This window comes from Arachis ipaensis, chromosome B07 (genome assembly GCF_000816755.2).
Source record: "Arachis ipaensis cultivar K30076 chromosome B07, Araip1.1, whole genome shotgun sequence".
NCBI classification, from domain to species: Eukaryota; Viridiplantae; Streptophyta; class Magnoliopsida; order Fabales; family Fabaceae; genus Arachis; species Arachis ipaensis.
Window position 1 is genome coordinate 79,026,147 of NC_029791.2, and position 20,357 is coordinate 79,046,503.

A 20,357-nucleotide genomic window follows, 5' to 3' on the forward strand; every position below is an offset into this window, starting at 1 on the left:
CATTTGATATTTGAATAAATTAAAACAAATGGATGCTTCCATATGTTTAAAAAAGGTTTAAAATAGTACATCTAATTTTACAAATTTTCTTTGAACTGAACCACATTTATGATTGTTGCCTCTGCCATGCTTCTTATTGTAAATGTATAATTATATTTGCTTTGTGAATGGAAAGTCAATATTAATTAATTTTGATTTGCTTTTGTAGGTGCTTTTATTTCAAAAATCTGCCCTATACAAGTGTAATATGGCTGAAAAACCTGCTGTACTTACACGTGTTGTGGATAGTATGACTGACAACTTAAGACCCACTCGTGCTGAAGCCACTGATGTTGCCAATGCTGTTTTGGATGGTAAGTTACCAGCTGTATGATGCCACATGTAATGATTAAGCCATTTTTTTATTGAATTTACTGATCCCATTTTTCGTGCGCTTGAAGCTGTAACTGTATTCTTCTGAATGATTTTTGGTTTCTATTTTCAGTTATAACTACTTATTGGGTTCATATTTGTTGAATTTTTAAACAAACATACAGGTAGTGATGCAATACTTCTGGGTGCTGAGACCTTGTGTGGGTTGTACCCTATTGAGACTATTTCCACTTTTGGCAGAATTTGTTCAGAGGTAATTTCATTTCATATCTCAGTGGAATAATCAATAATACACTATGGTATGACTGACCTGAGTTCATGCAAGTAGATTTCCATGATATTAACAAGCAAAATGAGAACAATTAGAAGATTAGTTTAGTCGTTTAGATTCATCTTCAACCTTAGCACATTATAATATTAACAGAAGTCAGAACATAGATTCATTTTTATTATTTTCTCTTACTGTCTTATGGTGATTTATCTTGTATAGTATTAGATCTGCATTACTTTTTCCAGTTGCTTGATTGAAATCCTCTGAATCATATGAAATGTTCTCCCATTTTAATTGTCACTGAAAGTGTTACTGTTGGCTGATGTTTATGCCTTTTATTTCATGTCCTTATAGGCTGAGAAAGTTTTCAATCAAGACCTCTATTGGTAGTGTTACAGAAAGATAAGTTCAATCCCAGATTCTATGTTGCTGCTGCTACTGATAATATGAGTCTTCAAAAGGCTCAGTTGCTGGAGAATTCCTTGGCAGATCAGGTGAATTTTTTTTACTCCAGAACCTCCGTTTATTTTATTCTATTTTTTGTGAACTTTGTTTCAGTTTTGCCATGTGTGTGTTCCGAGTTTTGGTTAACTTTTTCTTTCTTTGATGGGCGAGGGTTTTGGAATTGTTCAATGTATATTGAGTGTTTAGTCAAATTGAATTGCTGATATATGCAGAGTGTGTGCTATCCTGCAATACCAGATGGCCATGAGATTAGGAAAACCAAGTTAAAGACCATGATTGAAATATCTCGAGGCAGCGAATAAGGTTTTGTAAGACTTCTGGTGGAGTGAACGGGACTTGCCATTTTTTGACACATTTGGAAAAAGGCGCATTATTGAAAGTGGAAGAAGCTTTTGTTAATTCAAGTTTGACTTGTGCATATCAGAATGGGGATTCAGTATTCCAGATTCTTTCCATGTTGTACGAATTCACAAGTTAAGGCATCTGTTCCTGAAACTCCAGATGCCGGTGGGTAAAATCATACCATAACCATAGTGGATTGTGTTGTTCTGGTTGTGTGACAAGAAGTTCTGATTTATGATGGATGTTTATTTGAGTTTTGGTCCAGAAAATGAGGACACAAGTGAGGTTAGTAACTGGCCTATGTTCTGTGAATTTTCTCTAGAGTAACTGATGAAGAATGCTTGAAGATATTAAAGAATTGTTGGAAGGCTATACACCGAATGATGGATATGGAAGTATTAGATAGCATTGTATTTTTTGCTCAAGTTGAAAAGCTTGTTGAGAAATTAGAGTTTTGAACCCAAGATCTATTTTGTATTTGAGTATTAATGTATAAAACAATTATAACAATAATTATATATGTCAGTAATTACTATTTGATTTGTCTTGTAATAAAAATTGCATAATGGTTTGGTAATAAAAAAGGACTGAAAATTTATATTGTGTAGTGATAAAGGAAAAGTCAAAAAAGGATTTTTTTTTTTAATTTGATAAGGCTATCGCCACGCTTTAAAAGCGTGGCCGTATTTCTCTCTCTATCGCCACGCTTTAAAAGCGTGGTCGTATCTCTCTCTATTGCCACATTTTAAAAGCGTGGTCGTATCTCTCCCTATTGCCACGCTTTAAAGCGTGGCCATATCTCTCCCTGTCGCCACGCTTTAAAGCGTGGCCATATCTCCCACCTATAGCCACGCTTTTAAAAGTGGCAATTTGTAAAAAAGCGTGGCAAGAAAAAAGCGTGGCGATAGACTGAAAAAGCGTGGCGATAGAGCAACCGCCACCCTTTCATAGGTCACCCATTCAAAAACATGGCGGTAGCTCAAAAAGTGTGGCAATAGACGTGTTTTCTTGTAGTGTTTCCCTCCTAATTTTACTAAGCATCAGAGAGACAAGCTGAAAAGCGAGTCCAAATATTATATATCGGATGACCCATATTTATGGAGGTATGGTGCTGACCAAATAATTAGAAGGTGTGTGCCCCAATCAGAATTCCAGTCCATTTTAGAGGCCTGCCACTCTTCTGAGAGTGGAGGACATTTTGGCCCTCAAAGAACAGCTAGAAAAATCTTAGACTGTGGATTCTAGTGGCCCACTCTTTTTAAGGATACTGCTACCTTTTGGCCCATTCATGGGTCTATTCCCAAACTCTGGTGGTTTCTTATATATACTGTTAGCTGTAGATTATGTTTCTAAATGGGTGGAAGCAATTCCTACCCGCACTGATGATGCTAACACTGTTGTCTCCTTTGTTAGAAATCATATTATCTGTCGCTTTGGATCACCATGAGCAATCGTGAGTGATCAAGGCACTCACTTTTGTAACAGGAGACTAGCAGGACTACTAAAGAAGCATGGGATTGTTCACAAAGTGGCAACAGCTTACCATCCCCAGACCAATGGGCAAGCAAAGGTGTCTAACAGAGAAATAAAGTGCATTCTGGAGAAGATAGTAAAGCCTAATAGGAAAGACTGGAGTACCAGACTTGTTGATGCGCTCTGGGCGTATCGGACAGCGTATAAGACACCCATTGGGATGAGCCCCTTCCACTTAGTGTACAGAAAGGTTTGCGACCTTCCAGTAGAGGTGGAACACAAGGTTTTCTGGGCTATGAGGGAGTGCAACATGGGATTTGAGAAAGCTGACGCTGAAAGTAAGCTACAACTAGCAGAACTGGAGACCCTTTGACTCGAAGCTTATGACAACTCCAGATTATACAAAGAGAAGGTTAAGGCTGTGCATGACAAGCAAATCCAGAGAAGAGAGTTTAGACCCGGAGATCTGGTTCTCCTTCACAACTCTAGGCTAAGACTCATGCCAGGCAAGCTGAGATCAAGATGGGAAGGACCCTATAGAGTAGAGAAGGTAGAGCCATATGGAGTCTTCCACCTGAGTCATCCTTCAAGTTTCAATTTCATCAAGGTCAATGGACATCTCCTAAAGCTTTATCATGGTGAGAAGATGAAGGAACACAAAGAGCTAGAGGTCTTCCTCTTGGAAGACCATTTTTAGGGTTTATCATGTATAGATTTAAGAGTTTTATCAATGATCTTCCACACTTATTCATATAAAACTATGTGATTTTGTGTTCCTTTCTCCATTTTTCCTCATAGATAAAAATATGCTTCTTTTGCATCAAATTGATATATTGTAATCCTCCTCTATTACCATTCGATGCCTTAATCCGTTTGTCAAGTGGTTTTAGAAGTTACAGGTAAAAAATGGCTAAGAGGAGTGAAGGAAGCATGCATGAATGGAAGGAGCATGGAATAAATTAAAGATTTGAAGTTTGGACATGCACGTGCATGCGCACCTTGCGCGTACGCGTGGATGCGTACACCCAGAGCCAGCGCAGTGGAGCCGAGAGAGGAGCCAGCTCGCTTATATGGCTGGGCCATATTTCCTATGACGCTCGCGCGCACCGTACGCCTGTGCGCAGATCGCGAAAGACCCTAAGGGCGCGTACGCGTACAGTGTGCATACGTGCTGATGAGCGCACATGATTTTTTAAAAGAAAAACGTGTCCAGCAATTTCAGGGAATCCCAGGCCCTGTTTTGGAGCAGAATTTTGGAGGGAAAAGCTTAAGAAGACCAAGGATTAGGAGTGTTAGGACAATTAGTCATAATTCTAGATATTTTAGGGAGTTAGTTACATTTTGTTTTTAGAGAGAGAAACTCCAACTTCTCTTTAGAATTTCACTTCCTCCATTGCAATTCTCCTTGGATTTCTTGGTGAGATCCATTGCTAATTCATAGATCTACTCTTCCTCTACTCTTAATTGATGCTCTTTTGATTCAATCTCTTAGATCTATATTTGTTTGACTTTGTTACCTTTATTTTGGATTAATGAATTGTGTAATTTTATTCAATTGCTTGATTGTTGATGATTGTTTGGATTAGATAGCTTTAATTCAATTTTCTTCTCTCAATTACATCATGTCTTCTGTGATTGCCTACCAATTATTTGTGATAATGACAACCCTAGCTATGGAGTAGATTTCTCTTACTTGGCTTAGGGGTTGAGTTATTGGAGACACTTGAATAGTGGATATCAATTGTAGAGTATGAATTGAGAAGTTGCTAATTGACTTGGAGTGCACTAAAGCTAGACTTCCCTAGGGTGAGACTAGGACTTGTGACTCAAGTTAGTTACTCTCACTTGACTTTTCTCCATTGTTAGGGGGTTAACTAAGTGAAGAAATAATCAATTCTTATCATAATTGAAGGAAACTATAATGATGGAACTTCCAATACTTACCCTTAGCCAAGGCCTTTATCTCAATTAATTGTTGTTTGCTTTTGTTAGCTTGAACTCTTGCACCAACTCTCAAAACCACAAAAGCTTTCCTAATCAATGATGTGCATTCCAAGGCAATTCCTAGGGAGAACGACCCGGGATCAACACTCTCCGTCATAGATTTTAGAATTGTTTGATGTGATATTTGCGTGTTGGTTAGACTATACTCACGATTGGATATATTGCTAGTTCCTAACCGGCATAAGAATATTTCGGTTCATTAAAATAGTGTCGTTGCCGGGGAATTGCTTATGTGTGCCATTCTATTGGTTAGTGTGAATATGTTAATATGTGAATATTTGTATTTGTCTCTCGATTGATTGTTTGTTTGATTGTTACATAGGATTAGATTTTGCTTAGATACTAATTGATGTCATGAGCTTCTTTTCCCCTTCATTGTATGACGCGATCACTACCAAATCCGAGCTTAGCCCCATTGGATCCAGAAATTGAAAGAACTTTACTTCATATTAGGCAAGCTCGAAGGCGGTTAACCTTTGAGGAAGGTGAAAAGGTTTTTACCAATTCACCAACTACATCCGAGGTGGATTCTGAATCGTCATTCAACGAAGGCACTAATTACTCTTCCGTTGATACTACTAATAGTTCTTCTTTTGATCTAGGTTTTGACTACATGTCTGCTCCAAGGAGAGTTACTCTCAAGGAAGCGGGTGTACTAGATTTTGTTCTCCAACCCCTTCATCTGCTTTATCCCATCTTGAATGCAAACTTTGAACTCAAGACTGCTCTCATCAATCTCTTACCAAAGTTCCATGGACTTCCTGCACAAGATCTAATTAGACACCTCAAGGACTTTCATGGTGAATGCTCGACTACTAGGCAGGAAGGATTCGATGAAGTGGCCATATGGTTGTTTGCCTTCCATTTCTCTCTTGAGGGAAGAGCCAAGGAGTGGTTCTATACCTTACCTAGTGATGTTGTGTCCGATTGGGACTTTCTTAGAAGAAAACTCTTTGATAAGTTCATGCCCGTGGAAATGACAGACAAGCTAAGGAAGGAGATCTCATGTATTGTACAAGGCGAGATGGAAACTTTATATGAATATTGGGAGCGATTCTGTAAACTTCTTGACTCATGTCCCAACCATATGATTAACACTCAATTATTGCTTAGCTATGTGTGCCAAGGCATGAGGGAGCAAGATAAGAATTTGTTGGATGCTTCAAGCAACGGTTCTTTGTCAAAGTATAGGATGGCGGAGGAAGCATGGCAACTCATTACCGACTTGGCCGAGTCCGCTCAACATGCTAGACGGAGAGTCAACCGTCCAAAGGCTGTGAATGAAGTTTCTTCTAGTGGTGAGACTGCTACCCTTACTAAGACCTTGTGTGAGATGACAAGCCTTCTAAAGCAACTCCAAGAATCAATAACAACATCCATCCCAACAACAACCACTACCTCCTCATCACCAACAAAGCCAATAATTGGTCCCCCAAAAAGTATGTGGCATTTGCTCATACTACTCCCACTACACGGATGAATGTCCAAGTCTCCAAAAAGATAACACTCTAGCGGCTACCGACAACTTTTATGATCACTCCTACTATGAACGCGCCAATCAAGGATACCATTCACAAGGGAGCAATTACAACCAAGGGTACCCCCAACAAGGAGGCAATTATAACCAAGGGAGTAACAACTCTAATCAAGGTTGGCGGGACAATTATCAACATGGAGGTAGGGACAATGGAGGCAACCAAAGATGGAAAAACAACACCTCACAAAACCGATACTCACAAAACCCTCCGAACCAACAACCGAACCAAAGAAGGAACTACCAAACTTACATACCACCTCATAGACAACTACCTCAACCCAACCAACCCCAAGCACCACAAATCACATACCCTTCCACATCTCTAAATTAAGATGACACACTCTGGTCCATACTCCAAGGACAAAAAGAACTCCAAAACACACTCAACTCAAGTCTCAATGGTCTTACTTCCACCCTCCAAGCTCTCATTGTACGTATGGAGCCACCTTCTACTTCCACTCCTCAAGCCTCAAACTCTAGTGCCATACCTTCTCAACCTCTACCCAACCCCAAGGGTGGCATCAATGCCGTCACCTTGAGGTCCGGAACTCAATTGAAAGAGAGGGACTCAAAGGCACCTAGCCCATTGATAGTTGCTCAAGAGGAAGATGGAGTTGAGATAGAAGAAATTGAGGAGGAGGAGGAAGCACATGTGATAGTTGAAGATGAAGACCCTCAACCAAGGAGTGAAGCCCCTAGAAAGGAGCAAGTCTTAGAGGAAGTGGCTCAACCAATCCCATTTCCCATATTGGCAAGAAAGGCTAAGAAGCGTATAGAACTTGACCCAAAAATGGTAGAGATGTTCAAGAAAGTGGAGGTCACTATCCCCCTCTTTGATGTTATACTTCAAGTGCCTAAATATGCGAAATTTCTTAAAGACTTGTGTATGAACAAAGATAGAATTCATGAGTTGGAAACCATTCCATTGGGGAGTTTCATTTCGGCTTTAATGGGGGCCATTCCGGAAAAGTGTGTTGATCCGGGTCCTTGCTTAGTCTCTTGTGTCATTGATGGAGTTCAATTTATTGATTGTATGTGTGACCTTAGAGCATGCGTTAACATTATGCCTCTTTCCGTTTATCATCTATTGAAGCTCCCACCGTTGAAGCGGTCGGTGGCTAGGTTTGTCTTGGCGGACAAGAGCATAATAACGATGACGGGTATTGTAGAAGATGTGTTAGTCAACATCAAGGGTTTGATATTTCCAACTGATTTCCATATTATTGAGATGCCACCAAGTGAATCCGAAAGGGCATCATCTATCCTACTTAGGAGGCCATTTTTGAGGACCTCTAGATTCAAGTTGGATGCCCATTCGGGAACCTACTCATTTGAGATAGATGGGAGAGTTGTAAGTTTTAGCCTAGGAGAAGCAATGAGGCACCCACCGGAGAACCATTCCATATTCTGGTGTGATCTAATTGACAACATTGTGGCCGAAGTGCATTATGCAAAGCTAGAAGAAAAACATATGGTTGAAGAAGATAGTGAAGATCCAAGTGAAGAAGTTCAAGTGACAAGCCAAGAGCAAAAGCTAGAATTGAAGCCACTACCACCCCACCTAAAGTATTCATATCTTGATGAAGCCCACAAGTTCCCAGTGATCATAGCAAGGGAACTAAATCCACAACAAGAAGAGAAGTTGCTATGTATTTTGAGGAAGAACAAAAGGGCAATAGGGTGGAGTTTGGCGGATCTAGTGGGGATAAGTCCCCAAGTGTGTGAGCACCAGATCTTTTTAGAAGAAGAAGCTAGACCCGTGAGACAACCTCAAAGCCGCTTGAATCCTGCCATTTTGGAGGTTGTTAAGAAAGAGGTAACACGGTTACTTGAGGCAGACATCATCTACCCCATTTCGGATAGTGAATGGGTGAGTCCCGTTCAAGTTGTGCCAAAAAAGTCTGGGGTAACCACAATAAAAAATGAAAGCGGGGAGCTCATAGCAACACGAGTGCAAAACTCTTGGCGAGTATGTATAGACTACCGAAGGTTGAACTCGGCCACTAGAAAAGATCACTTTCCACTTCCGTTTATCGATCAAATGCTCGATCGATTATCAGGTAAATCCCATTATTGCTTTCTAGATGGCTATTCGGGGTACTTCCAAATACACATTACTCTAGAGGACCAAGAGAAAACAACATTTACTTGCCCTTTTGGAACTTATGCCTACGAGTGTATGCCATTCGGCTTATGCAATACAATGGCAACTTTCCAAAGGTGCATGATGAGCATATTTGTGGATTTTCTAGAGTAATGCATGGAGGTAATCATGGATGACTTCACGGTATATGGTGATTCTTTTGATCATTGCTTGGATAGCCTTGAAAAAGTTTTGGAAAGATGTACTAAAACCAACCTTGTCTTAAATTTGAGAAGTGTCATTTCATGGTCAAGCAAGGCATTGTTTTAGGATATATTATTTCCAAAGATGGTATTTCCGTAGATCCAGCAAAGATTAATGTTATATCTAGCTTGCCTTACCCATCATCCAAGAGGGAAGTCCGTTCTTTCCTTGGACATGCAGGATTTTATCGAAGATTCATAAAGGACTTTAGTAAGGTAGCATTGCATCTATCAAGGTTGTTGCAAAAGGATATTGAGTTTGATTTAAGCAAGGAATGCATGGAGGCTTTTGACAAGCTCAAGGTAGCATTGACCCAAGCTCCCATTGTGCGAGGGCCGGATTGGAGTCGGCTATTCGAAATAATGTGTGATGCCTCAAATTTTGCCGTCGGAGCCGCGTTAACACAACACGAGGGTAAGAATCCATATGTCATAGCCTATACATCAAAAACACTAGATGGAGCCCAATCCAACTACACTACCACCGAAAAAGAACTTTTGGCCATTGTCTTTGCCTTGGACAAGTTCCGAGCATATCTACTTGGTTCAAAGGTGGTAGTGCACTCGGATCATGCAGCGTTAAAGTATTTTTTGGCTAAGAAAGAATCCAAACCGAGATTGATTAGATGGGTTTTATTGTTGCAAGAATTTGACTTGGAAATTAAGGATAGGAGTGGTACGCAAAACCTAGTGGCGGACCACTTAAGTCACCTTGAACACACAAAAGGCAATACCACTCCTATTAATGATTCTTTTTCCTTTGAGGGCTTGTATGCAATCTCGAAAACCATTCCTTGGTATGCACCAATTGCCAATTACTTAGTATCTCGCTCCTTCCCTCCTAATCTCTCCAAACTTCAAAGGGATAAGTTAAAAAGCGAATCCAAATACTATGTGTGGGATGACCCAAACCTTTGGAGATGTGGGGCAGATTAAGTAATTCAGAGGTGAATTCCACAAACTGAATCCCACTTAATCTTGGAAGCTTGCCACTCCTCCGAAGGAGGAGGCCATTTTGGACCTCAAATAATGGCAAGAAAAATCCTAGATTATGGATTTTGGTGGCCAACTCTTTTTAAGGATTCTTCACATTTTTGTAAATATTGTTCTCAATGCATTAGATTTGGTTTTATTGGCCAAGAAGGATGAAATCCCCCAACAAACCATGCTATTTTGTGAGATTTTTTATGTGTGGGGAATCGACTTCATGGGGCCATTCCCAAATTCTAATGGTTTTCTCTACATTCTACTTGTCGTTGATTATGTGTCCAAATGGGTGGAAGCGATACCCACCCAGACAGATGATGCTAATGTGGTTCTTTCTTTTGTGAGATACAATATCATTTGTAGATTTGGGTCGCCATGAGCAATCGTGAGCGACCAAGTTTCACATTTTTGCAATAAGAGAATGGAAGGGCTAATGAGGAATATAGAATCATGCATAAAGTAACCACGGCCTACCACCCACAAACAAATGACCAAGCCGAGGTTTCCAATCGGGAGATTAAACGCATCTTGGAGCGGATTGTGAAACCCAATAGGAAAGATTGGAGTACTAAGCTCACCGATGCATTATGGGCCTACCGAACGGCATACAAAATCCCAATTAGCATTAGTCCCTTTCGGTTGGTATATGGCAAATCTTGCCACTTATCGGTGGAGATCGAGCACAAGGCATATTGGGCCATCAAGGAATGCAATCATAGTTTGGGTGGAGCCGGAGTTGAGAGGAAGCTACAACTAGCGGAGTTGGAATGTTTGAGGCTTGGAGCTTATGAGAACTTTAGACTTTACAAGGAGAAAATGAAAGCCGTGCATGATAGGAAAATAAGAGGTAAAGAATTTAAAGCCGGTGATCTAGTCCTTCTTTATAATTCTAGATTGATATTGTTGCCTGGAAAACTAAGGTCGAAATGGGAAGGCCCGTATCAAGTGGTGAAAGCGGAACCCTATAGGGTTTACCATTTGCACCATCCCTCAAGTTCGGATATCTTCAAGGTCAATGGGCACTGTCTCAAGTTATATCATGCTGAGCAAATGAAGAGCAACAAAGAGATTGAGGTATTCCTTTTGGAAGATGCACCTCTTGGCAAAGAGCAATGAGCTAGTGGAAGTCCAATTAAGGACATTAAACAAAAGTGCTAGTGGGAGACACCCCACCATGGTGAGATCTACCCTTTTTACCCTTTTGTATATAGTTCTTAAACTCTTGATTGTTTTGTGATTGCCTAGCTATAGTCTTATTTGATTAGTGTTAATTGTGAATCCCTTGGATAATTTGTTCATGAAGACTTGCATTGATTTTCTCAATGAATAAATTGATTTTGTGGTAGAAGAACACCCCTTCTTTAGGTTTTGCATTGAGTTTTAGGTGTTTTTGACCTTTTTGGCTTGTTTGGCCATTACATTCATGATAATTAGGCATTCTTCATGTTCCTGAAAAAAAATTGAGCCCTGGGCATAACCACTATCATGCGTGCACGCACTATGCACATACGCGTCCATGGCCACTCGCACAAAAGCACGCATACGCGCACTAGCCGCGTCCGCGCCGTTACTGCGATTTGCAATCCTGGGCCATCTTTCCCGAGAGTTGTGCCCAAGTTTGGCTAATCTCATGCCACTGGCCTAACTCAACTCATGCGTACGCGCACAAGGTGCGCACGCGCACTTCAATCATAATGCAAATCGACGCGCCAGCGCACAGTGCGCGGCCGCGTCGATTATCACAATTCATCTTTTGGTACTTTTTCCCAGAAGTTGAGCCAAAGTTGTGCCAACCTGTGCTGAGGGCACAACTCATGTGCACGCGCATGCGCACCTAGCGCTCGCGTGCACAACTGCATTTCGCCCCTTCACACGACTGTGCACCGTGCGCGTCTGCGCCTTTACTGATTTCTGCCCATGCACGCGCACGCGTGCATGGCGCGCGCGTGTCGATTCCGCAAACCAATTGCATTAGAACGCGCTTTTCTCCTTCAATTTCCTTTCTTTCTTCTTACCACCACCCCTTTTCTTCACTTCTACCCCCTTCTACCATCTCTACCACCTCTCCTCCGCCACCACCGACGGCAACCACCACCTCCGGCAGTTCCACACCTCTCTCGTCTACTCTCTCTTACTCTTCACTACTTTTTCTCCCACTTTCATACCCCATTTCTCTTCTTCCTCTCAAGGTACTTATCATTTCTATTCTTGTTTAGTTTTCTTTTTATTTTTTTCTTTCCTTAGTTACATTCCCTTACTCTTCCTCTTAGTTAGTTTCATTCATGTTTTCTTTGTTTGTTGAATTTTCTTTCTCTCTTCCTTTTCATTTTCTTACGGGTGTTAGAAGTGGAGATTACTCTTACATTGATGAGTTGGTTTGACTTACTTGATTTCTTTTGCAATATGTGGTATGTTATGATGATTGATAATGCTTTATGGGATGTTACATTATCACCCTTATTCCATTTTTGTCATAAAAAGGGATGCACACCAAGTGTTGATGGAAGACCTACATTACTTTTTGGTGTTACATTTGATTTAACTCCTCTATTTTGGTGTTCTTTCTCTTTCACTTGCTTGTTCATATGTGTATTGAGCTTACTACATTTCTTGCTTCATATCTACATGCTCATCCCCTAATTCTCCCTTCTTGTTATTGTTGTTAAGAGTGTGTGCTTCTCATGCTTCTTGTTTACATGCATATACCACTCATACATCACATGCTAGTGATTAATCACGATCTTTGTTATTGCCTTAGTTACATGTTGCAGCTGTCATGTATCTAAGTCACTTATTCCCTTATGCTTTGTCACTAGCATGCTTATCATTTCTTCGTGCTTCTTTGGGCTTAATTTCACCATCTTTCCCTCTTTTCTAGGATGGTGATCAAAAGAGACAACGGAAAGGCACCCAAGATGGCACCCTCACGGTCCATTAGCAAAGCACAACAAGCACCTAGAGCCAAGCCCCTCCCCAATAAGTCAAGGAGCGTTCCTAACATTGATGATTTGGAAAAGGACAATCCGGCTAGGGATCCAAACAAGTTTCCCAACCGCTATTGCGAACTTGTCTACCCATTGATCAAACCAAGGAACTTTCATGCAGAGCCTCTTCTAGCCACTCTGGCTCATTTCATTCTGCTCATCATGCCCCGCATCGAACGGCGGCAATGGGAGTTCCTATTCAGGAAGCCATGGGAGGCAAACTTGTCTTGGGTGGTAGAATTTTACACCAATTACCACTTCTCATCCCTTGCATCGGTATTTGTGTGCCAAAGACAAGTTCCTGTCACGGAGGTCATTGCTATACCCGAATCGTTCTGGATTCGAGGAAGGATGAGACCCCGGCCCAAGGGCATCACCGCTCGTTTTCTCACTAGAGAGGCTCAGGCATGGGCCTAAATTCTAGCCCACTACGTACTCCCGAGCACGCATGGCTCATCTATCACTGCCGAGTTAGCCTTGTTGGTTTGGTGTGTCCTAACAGAGAGACCGGTGCATATTCCCCGTCTCATTCGCCAAGCTATGGGCTGCATCCACGCTAAGGGGAACCTACCTTTTCTCGCTCTAGTGATCGATTTAGTTGCCGCAGCCGGTGTTCCCCGAGAGACCAAGGATCGAAGGGCCATGATCCCGATAGAAGGCGATGTTGTTCCAAACGGGAAATATCTTTATCCTCCAGCGGACGCCGAGGAGCCAAACTTAGCCGTCCCCATGAGCATTCCCACCACATCCACCGCACCTCCAAAGTCATCCATGCAACGCATAGAGGACCTCCACATGAAGCTTGACCGTTATGAGCGGTGTAACCAACGCCGATACACTTTTATCAAGAAGCTTCTAAGTTGCCTAGCACCACCTATGGAAGAACCAGAAATTTCCACGTCCACCAGCACCAATAATGAGGAAAGCGATAATGAATACGAGAATGGACACTCGGAAGCTGATCAACCACTGCGTCTCACTCAAGGCACGGAGGACCGTGCCAACTTCTAAGTGTGGGGAGGTCGGTCAGCCGACCGGTCTTCATAGGTAACACCCGAATAAATCTTTTGAATCTCTTTTGTTAATTAGGAAAGAATGCATAATTAGGTTTTTCACCTTTTTAATCCCTTTGCATATTAGTATCTCTTAATAAATCCACTTGGCTAGAGTAATGACTTCTCTCCTAGAAAACTAGAATTTTAGGGCAACCCTACCAATTTTGAAAATCTTTTGATGCTTAGCTTGCTCGAAGAATGTAATTTGGAACATGGATTTTGAGCCAAGAACACAAGCAAGTGAATTTTGAGCCTAATTGCGTGGTTGTATCTTATAACCACTTACTTTCCTTCTTGTGTGCATTATTCTCTCTCTATGATTGTGATCCTTAATTTGTTTGACTCTATATGTCCATTGTTATATGTATGAATGCATGTGCATGATTGAGGCCATCAATTTACTTAGCTAGTTACCCAAATGACCTTACCTTATAACAACATTTGCAACCAATTTTGAGCCTACGCTTAACCCGCTTATTCTTAATTTCAGCACATCACAAGCCAAAGGCGAAAAATGTAACGACCCAACTCCTAGTATGCCATGGTCATACAAGAAGCTAGGTGTTACTAACTTATCCTTCCTAATTATTAACTATTCTTTAATATATGAGCCTGTTCCTTGTTAGCGATGCCAATTTTATGGGTAACTTTTTTTTTATTATATCGTTGCGGATAACAAGGTAAGATAAATAGGCATACATTGAGAGAAATAGAAAGGAAGCATAAATAAACAAAGAAACACAGCTGATAATATACATCAGGTACACTATAACAAAACATGTATCGTTTACACAAGATCAAGTCAGTTTACATCCTCGTCATCCTACGCAGCTAATATATACACGACACTCCCAGGGCCTGGCCCATACAGAAAGCCACTAAAATGGTGCCTAGGCTAGCCTAACCACTATATAGCTCCTAGATCTCGGGTGTACTAAAACAAGTGAGAGACTAACTAACAGATAATGTCAGACTAGAGTGTCATCAAAAGAATGCCCCTTTCGCAGTCAAGCTATATCTACACGTGGCCGTTCGGAAAATCACCGTGAGGCTCGTCCATCTCCTCATCCTGCTCTATCTCTATCTTAGGATCCTCCTCCTTCTCATCGTCCGCAGCTACAACTATACCCTCAGATCCACCAAAAGCACTGCTATCACTATATAGAAAATCATTCGCGAGCACAGGTCCGTTCGCGTATATAGGGGCTACCCCACCGTCCGGTAGTACTGGCTCATCAGGCTGTGGAAAGTCAGGGATCGGCTCAGGGGGAAAGTCCCACTCTGGTGGTATCACAGGTACGTAGTCACCAGCTAACTCGGGCTCATCAGGAACGATAGGCTCAGGTTCCACCTCATTCAAAGGTTGAGCTGGTACCGGGTGCTCAGGATCATCAGGAAAAGGATGTACAGGTGCGTCAAGATGTAACCAGGATAAGGGAAAGTCATAAGGAGCATCAGGGTCAAAATGCGGGCTAGACAGAGGATGTTGAAAATCTCGATTAGGTAACTCATATCGTCTAATACGAGGCTCTAATCCCATGATGAAGTAACTGTGATGTACCGGATCCTCGTAGACTTAAGGGTCCTCGAACTCATAGAAGATCACGCCCGTCTCTATCTAAGGGGGAGGAAGGGAGATAAGGGGTAAGAACTGGGGAGTTCTTAGTAGGGTCAGGGTTGTTAGTTACGTTCATTTATTTGTTTTCGATTAGCAGATGGATAATAAAATACAGTAATGTAGTAAACAGAAGTTAAAAATAGATAGAAAAACAAAGAACAGAACACAAGCAGAAGAATACAAGAAGATAAAGCATAGACATAACACTCGAGCAAACAAACATAAAGAAATAGATCACACACAAGTAGGAATGCAACAGAGAATAATGCGCAGACAAGAATGATGCATGTCTAGCCCTAGCGCAGGCCATGAGCTCATGTGTCGGTTAGCACCTGCATTCCCGATATTTATCCGGTCACGAGTTCACGATTTCCCGGATACGATTTTTCGTTCAAATAAATGCGCATACAATTATTAGCAGCTCTATTGAGACAGCCTCTGCTTTCTACTCGCAGGAAATATATACTCTTAGGGACGGAAAATTACTCTTGGGTTGCCTCAGGGCAACAGATAAATAAACAAACATCTCTTGGATTGCATTAAGCAACAAACAAATAAATAATATCTCTTGGGTTGCATTAAGCAATAAATATATATATAATATCTCTTGGGTTGCCTCAAGCAACAAATAACTTTTCAATAAGCCTTCTGCTCTTAGTCTCTTTACCCTGTTCTGATTTCTCTGTTTAACTTGTGTATTTAAAGCTTATGTAAATTTCGGTATGAATAGTTAGCATGTCCCAAGTATAGGTTCATTAAGTCTATACTGAAACAGTTTATCTTTTCATATAATACCTAACCCTAGTCGCAACTCAAGTACTAACTAAGTTGCCCTAGTTCGTTCACTAGTCTATGTCTATTTTTCTGTCATTAAAACTTTACAGACTTTTTCTTCGATTTTTATCTTTTCTTTATCTTTTTATCTTTCTTTTATCTTTGCCTCACTAAAATGTTCTTACCACTCCCTAAGTGTTCTGCTTTAACCACCCTAACTTTCAGAAATTACTAAATAACCCCTTAAACACCAAAATTTTTACTTCCTTGCCCTTTTAAGGATCTAAAGCCTGTTCTTCATTGTTCTTCATCACACTCAAAGTATTCTTCATGTTCTTCATAAATTCTTCAGATTCTTTCTCTGTTTTTACCCGTTTTTCAATCTTTCCAGCAACCGATTTTTACCATAATTCATAATAAATTAGCAGCCACTAAAACCCCATCTTTTCTACATGATTTCAACACAAATTAAACCCCAATTTAAGTCTAGGGTTTCATTTTTCCAGCAGCCTCAAGAACATGAACTTTAAAGCTTGAATTTCATCAAATTTCATCAAATTTTCACCAAATTTTCACCAAGAATCAATCATATATGCAACCAATTTCTAGCACAGCCAATTTATACAACATTCACACAACTCAAACACAAATAATCAGGATTAATTTCGTGACACCCTACCTGGTTTTGCTGCTCCTAATTCAGGTAGACTTTTAGGTGGTCCTTTAGCACTTTTTCCTCCTAAACACATCAAGAACAACTTTAAATCCAAAAACCCTCAACTAACCAAATCTCCCTCAGCAGGTTAGGAGGTGATTTATAACCGTAGACTTGCTGGAAAGTCATGTTTCTTGGCCCTCAAGTCAAGTTAAGCATGATTCCTAAGGAAGAACATCAAGAAAACACATATTTAAGCATGTTTTCTTGAAACCGAATCAAAAGAGAGATGGTGCAGCCAACTCACCTTGATTCCAGACTTGATAAGTCATATGATTATGTAGAGAAAGAAGAGAGGATCATTTTGGTCGGATTGGAATTTTGATTTGAGTTTTAGTTCAGCAGAAATCAAGCTTTGAAGATTTGGAACTAAGAACTTTTCTCTCTTTTTCTCTCAACCTATTTTCGGCCACAAAGCGAAAATGAGCCAGCCTTGGGGGTTTTGGGGATGTAGGGTGAGTTTTGATTGGTTGGCTTAGAGGTGGATTAAAATAATATTAAAATATCTCAGATGTATAACTACTAAAACTAGATGTATCGGAACACTTGTGAAAATATCTTTAAAAATTATATTCTGAGCTACTAGCATAAATGACACTAGTAACATATTTATTATGAGAATAAGACATGTATAATGAGGCCTTAGCATTGCTAAAGTCATCAGAGAGTGCTGGTGCTAAGCTGCACCAGTAAACTGTGAACACGGTTAAACCGGTTTTCTATTTTTAACTAAAACTGACCAGGTAACCTTATAATATTATTCAAGAAGCTTCTAATACTAATATAATAATAATATCATCCTATTATCTCTCTTCTCTCATAAATCGAGTCCGGTTTGTCAAACTGAGACTATTTACAAAAAATCGAATCAAAACTCCTAACCGATACGGTTCAAAAACTAGGTTCTTCACGACCGCGTTATCGAGCTTCTCTCGGAAAAGGTTCTAACTTAAAGATGACATAATGACAATGAGGATTGAGATACTTGATGATATATCAAAGGTTTTCCCCTTACTGATCTTCCGAAGAAATTCGTACTTTCAGAAAAGATCTCGCGTACTCAAAAATCGGGGTTGTTACAGAAAACCATGAATGTCCCTATTTGAATCCTTGAATAGCTTAGGCTAGTGCGTGTGTGCCATTCGAGTGTGGGAAAATGGGAGGGGGGAGGAGCATTGGTTGAGATAAGAGCATGTTGTTTTTGTTGAAAATATTGGGAAGTGGATACATACTCATGTGTTGATTAAATGTATAGACCATATGCATTGTTGTTCTTGTGTAAAGTTGAAAAAATTTTTGAGAAAAACAAAAGAAGAAAAAAAAATACATATATACATATATGTGTATAGAAAAAAAAAAGAGAAAAGACAAGAAAAGAAAAGAAAAGAAAATATATATATATAGAAAAAGAAAGAAAAAAATTAATAAAAGAAAAGCAATAAAAGAGACAAAATGCCCCAAAGTAAGACTTAGAGATAAATCAATGCATATGTGTAATGATCAAAAGTAAATGCATGAGTATATGAAAGAGTGAGGAATTGGTAGTTAGGTTAATGCGTGATTATATAGGATGTTATGTAGGGTAGGTGGGAAGCTTAAGTTAATCAAAGGATTCGAATTTTAGCCCATTTAGCCAAATATATAACCCTACCTTAACCCTAACCCCATTACAACCTAAGGAAAGACCTCATGATGTATGTATGCATGCATAGAACAATTGTTGATTCTTAGAGAAAGAACAAATTTTGGAAGAGCATGAAGTAGGGGAGGATTGAGTGATTAACCCTATACACCGAGCAAATAGAGTGTAAATACTTTCGGTGAGGGGTTCGAAGCTCAATTCTTTGTTCCCGACTCTCGCGAGCACTCTTCATGCAAGCTATGCATATTTCACTTCGATGACTAGAGTTGGTAGAGTTCATACATTATCCATCATCTTGCCCTATGTGCATATATATATATGTGTATTCTAGGAAGATTGAATTGCTCTTGGCCAAGTAGATAGTAGCATACACCCTAGTTGCATTCATGTAGGTAAACTGCATTCCATGAGTCCTAATCCCTTGTGATCCTTTGATCTTTTGCTTTCCTTTAGCATGAGGACATGCTATACTTTAAGTGTGGGGAGGTTGATAAACCCCGTTTTTAGGGTTTGTCATGTATAGATTTAAGAGTTTTATCAATGATCTTCCACACTTATTCATATAAAACTGCATGATTTTGTGTTCCTTTCCTCATTTTGCCTCATAGATGAAAATATGCTTCTTTTGCATCAAATTGATATATTGTAATCCTCCTCTATTACCATTCGATGCCTTGATCCATTTGTTAAGTGGTTTCAGAAGTTACAGGGCAAAAATGGCTAAGAGGAGTGAAGGAAGCATGCATGAATAGAAGGAGCATGGAATAAATTAAAGGTATGAAGTTTGGACATGCACGCGCACGCGCACCTTGCGCGTACGCGTGGATGTGTACACCCAGAGCTAGCGCAGTGGAGCCGAGCGAGGAGCCGGCATGCTTATATGGCTGGGCCATATTTCCTATGACCCTCGCGCGCACCGTACGCCTGCGCGCAGATCACGAAAGACCCTAGGGGCACGTACGCGTACAGTGCGCGAACGTGCCGATGAGCACACATGATTTTTTAAAAGAAAAATGTGCCCAGCGATTTCAGGGAGTCCCAGGCCCTGTTTTGGAGCAAAATTTTGGAGGGAAAAGCTTAAGAAGACCAAGGATTAGGAGTGTTAGGACAATTAGTCATAATTCTAGATATTTTAGGGAGTTAGTTACATTTTGTTTTTAGAGAGAAAAACTCCAACTTCTCTCTAGAATTTCACTTCTTCCATTGCAATTCTCTTGGATTTCTTGGTGAGATCCATTGCTAATTCATAGATCTACTCTTCCTCTACTCTTAATTGATGCTCTTTTGATTCAATCTCTTAGATCTAGATTTGTTTGACTTTGTTACCTTGATTTTGGATTAATGAATTGTGTAATTTCATTCAATTTCTTGATTGTTGATGATTGTTTGGATTAGATAGCTTTAATTCAATTTTCTTCTCTCAATTACATCATGTCTTCTATGATTGCCTACCAATTATTTGTGATAATGACAACCCTAGCTATGGAGTAGATTTCTCTTACTTGGCTTAGGGGTTGAGTTATTGGAGACACTTGAATGGTGGATATCAATTGCAGATTATGAATTGAGAAGTTGCTAATTGAATTGGAGTGCACTAAAGCTAGACTTTCCTAGGGTGAGACTAGGACTTGTGACTCAAGTTAGTTACTCTCACTTGACTTTCCTCCATTGTTAGGGGGTTAACTAAATGAAGCAATAATCAATTCTTATCATAATTGAAGGAAACTATAATGATGGAACTTCCAATACTTACCCTTAGCCAAGGCCTTTGT

The 20,357-nt window shown here is 40.2% G+C and overlaps 1 protein-coding gene across 1 annotated transcript; it reads left to right on the top strand.

The window, feature by feature from the left end:
- On the top strand, positions 211–856 carry LOC107607366 (pyruvate kinase 1, cytosolic-like). Its single transcript, XM_021106751.1, has 2 exons — positions 211–353; positions 537–856. Exons 1-2 carry the CDS (start codon positions 248–250, stop codon positions 653–655), a joined length of 225 nt encoding a protein of 74 aa, XP_020962410.1. The 5' UTR covers positions 211–247; the 3' UTR covers positions 656–856.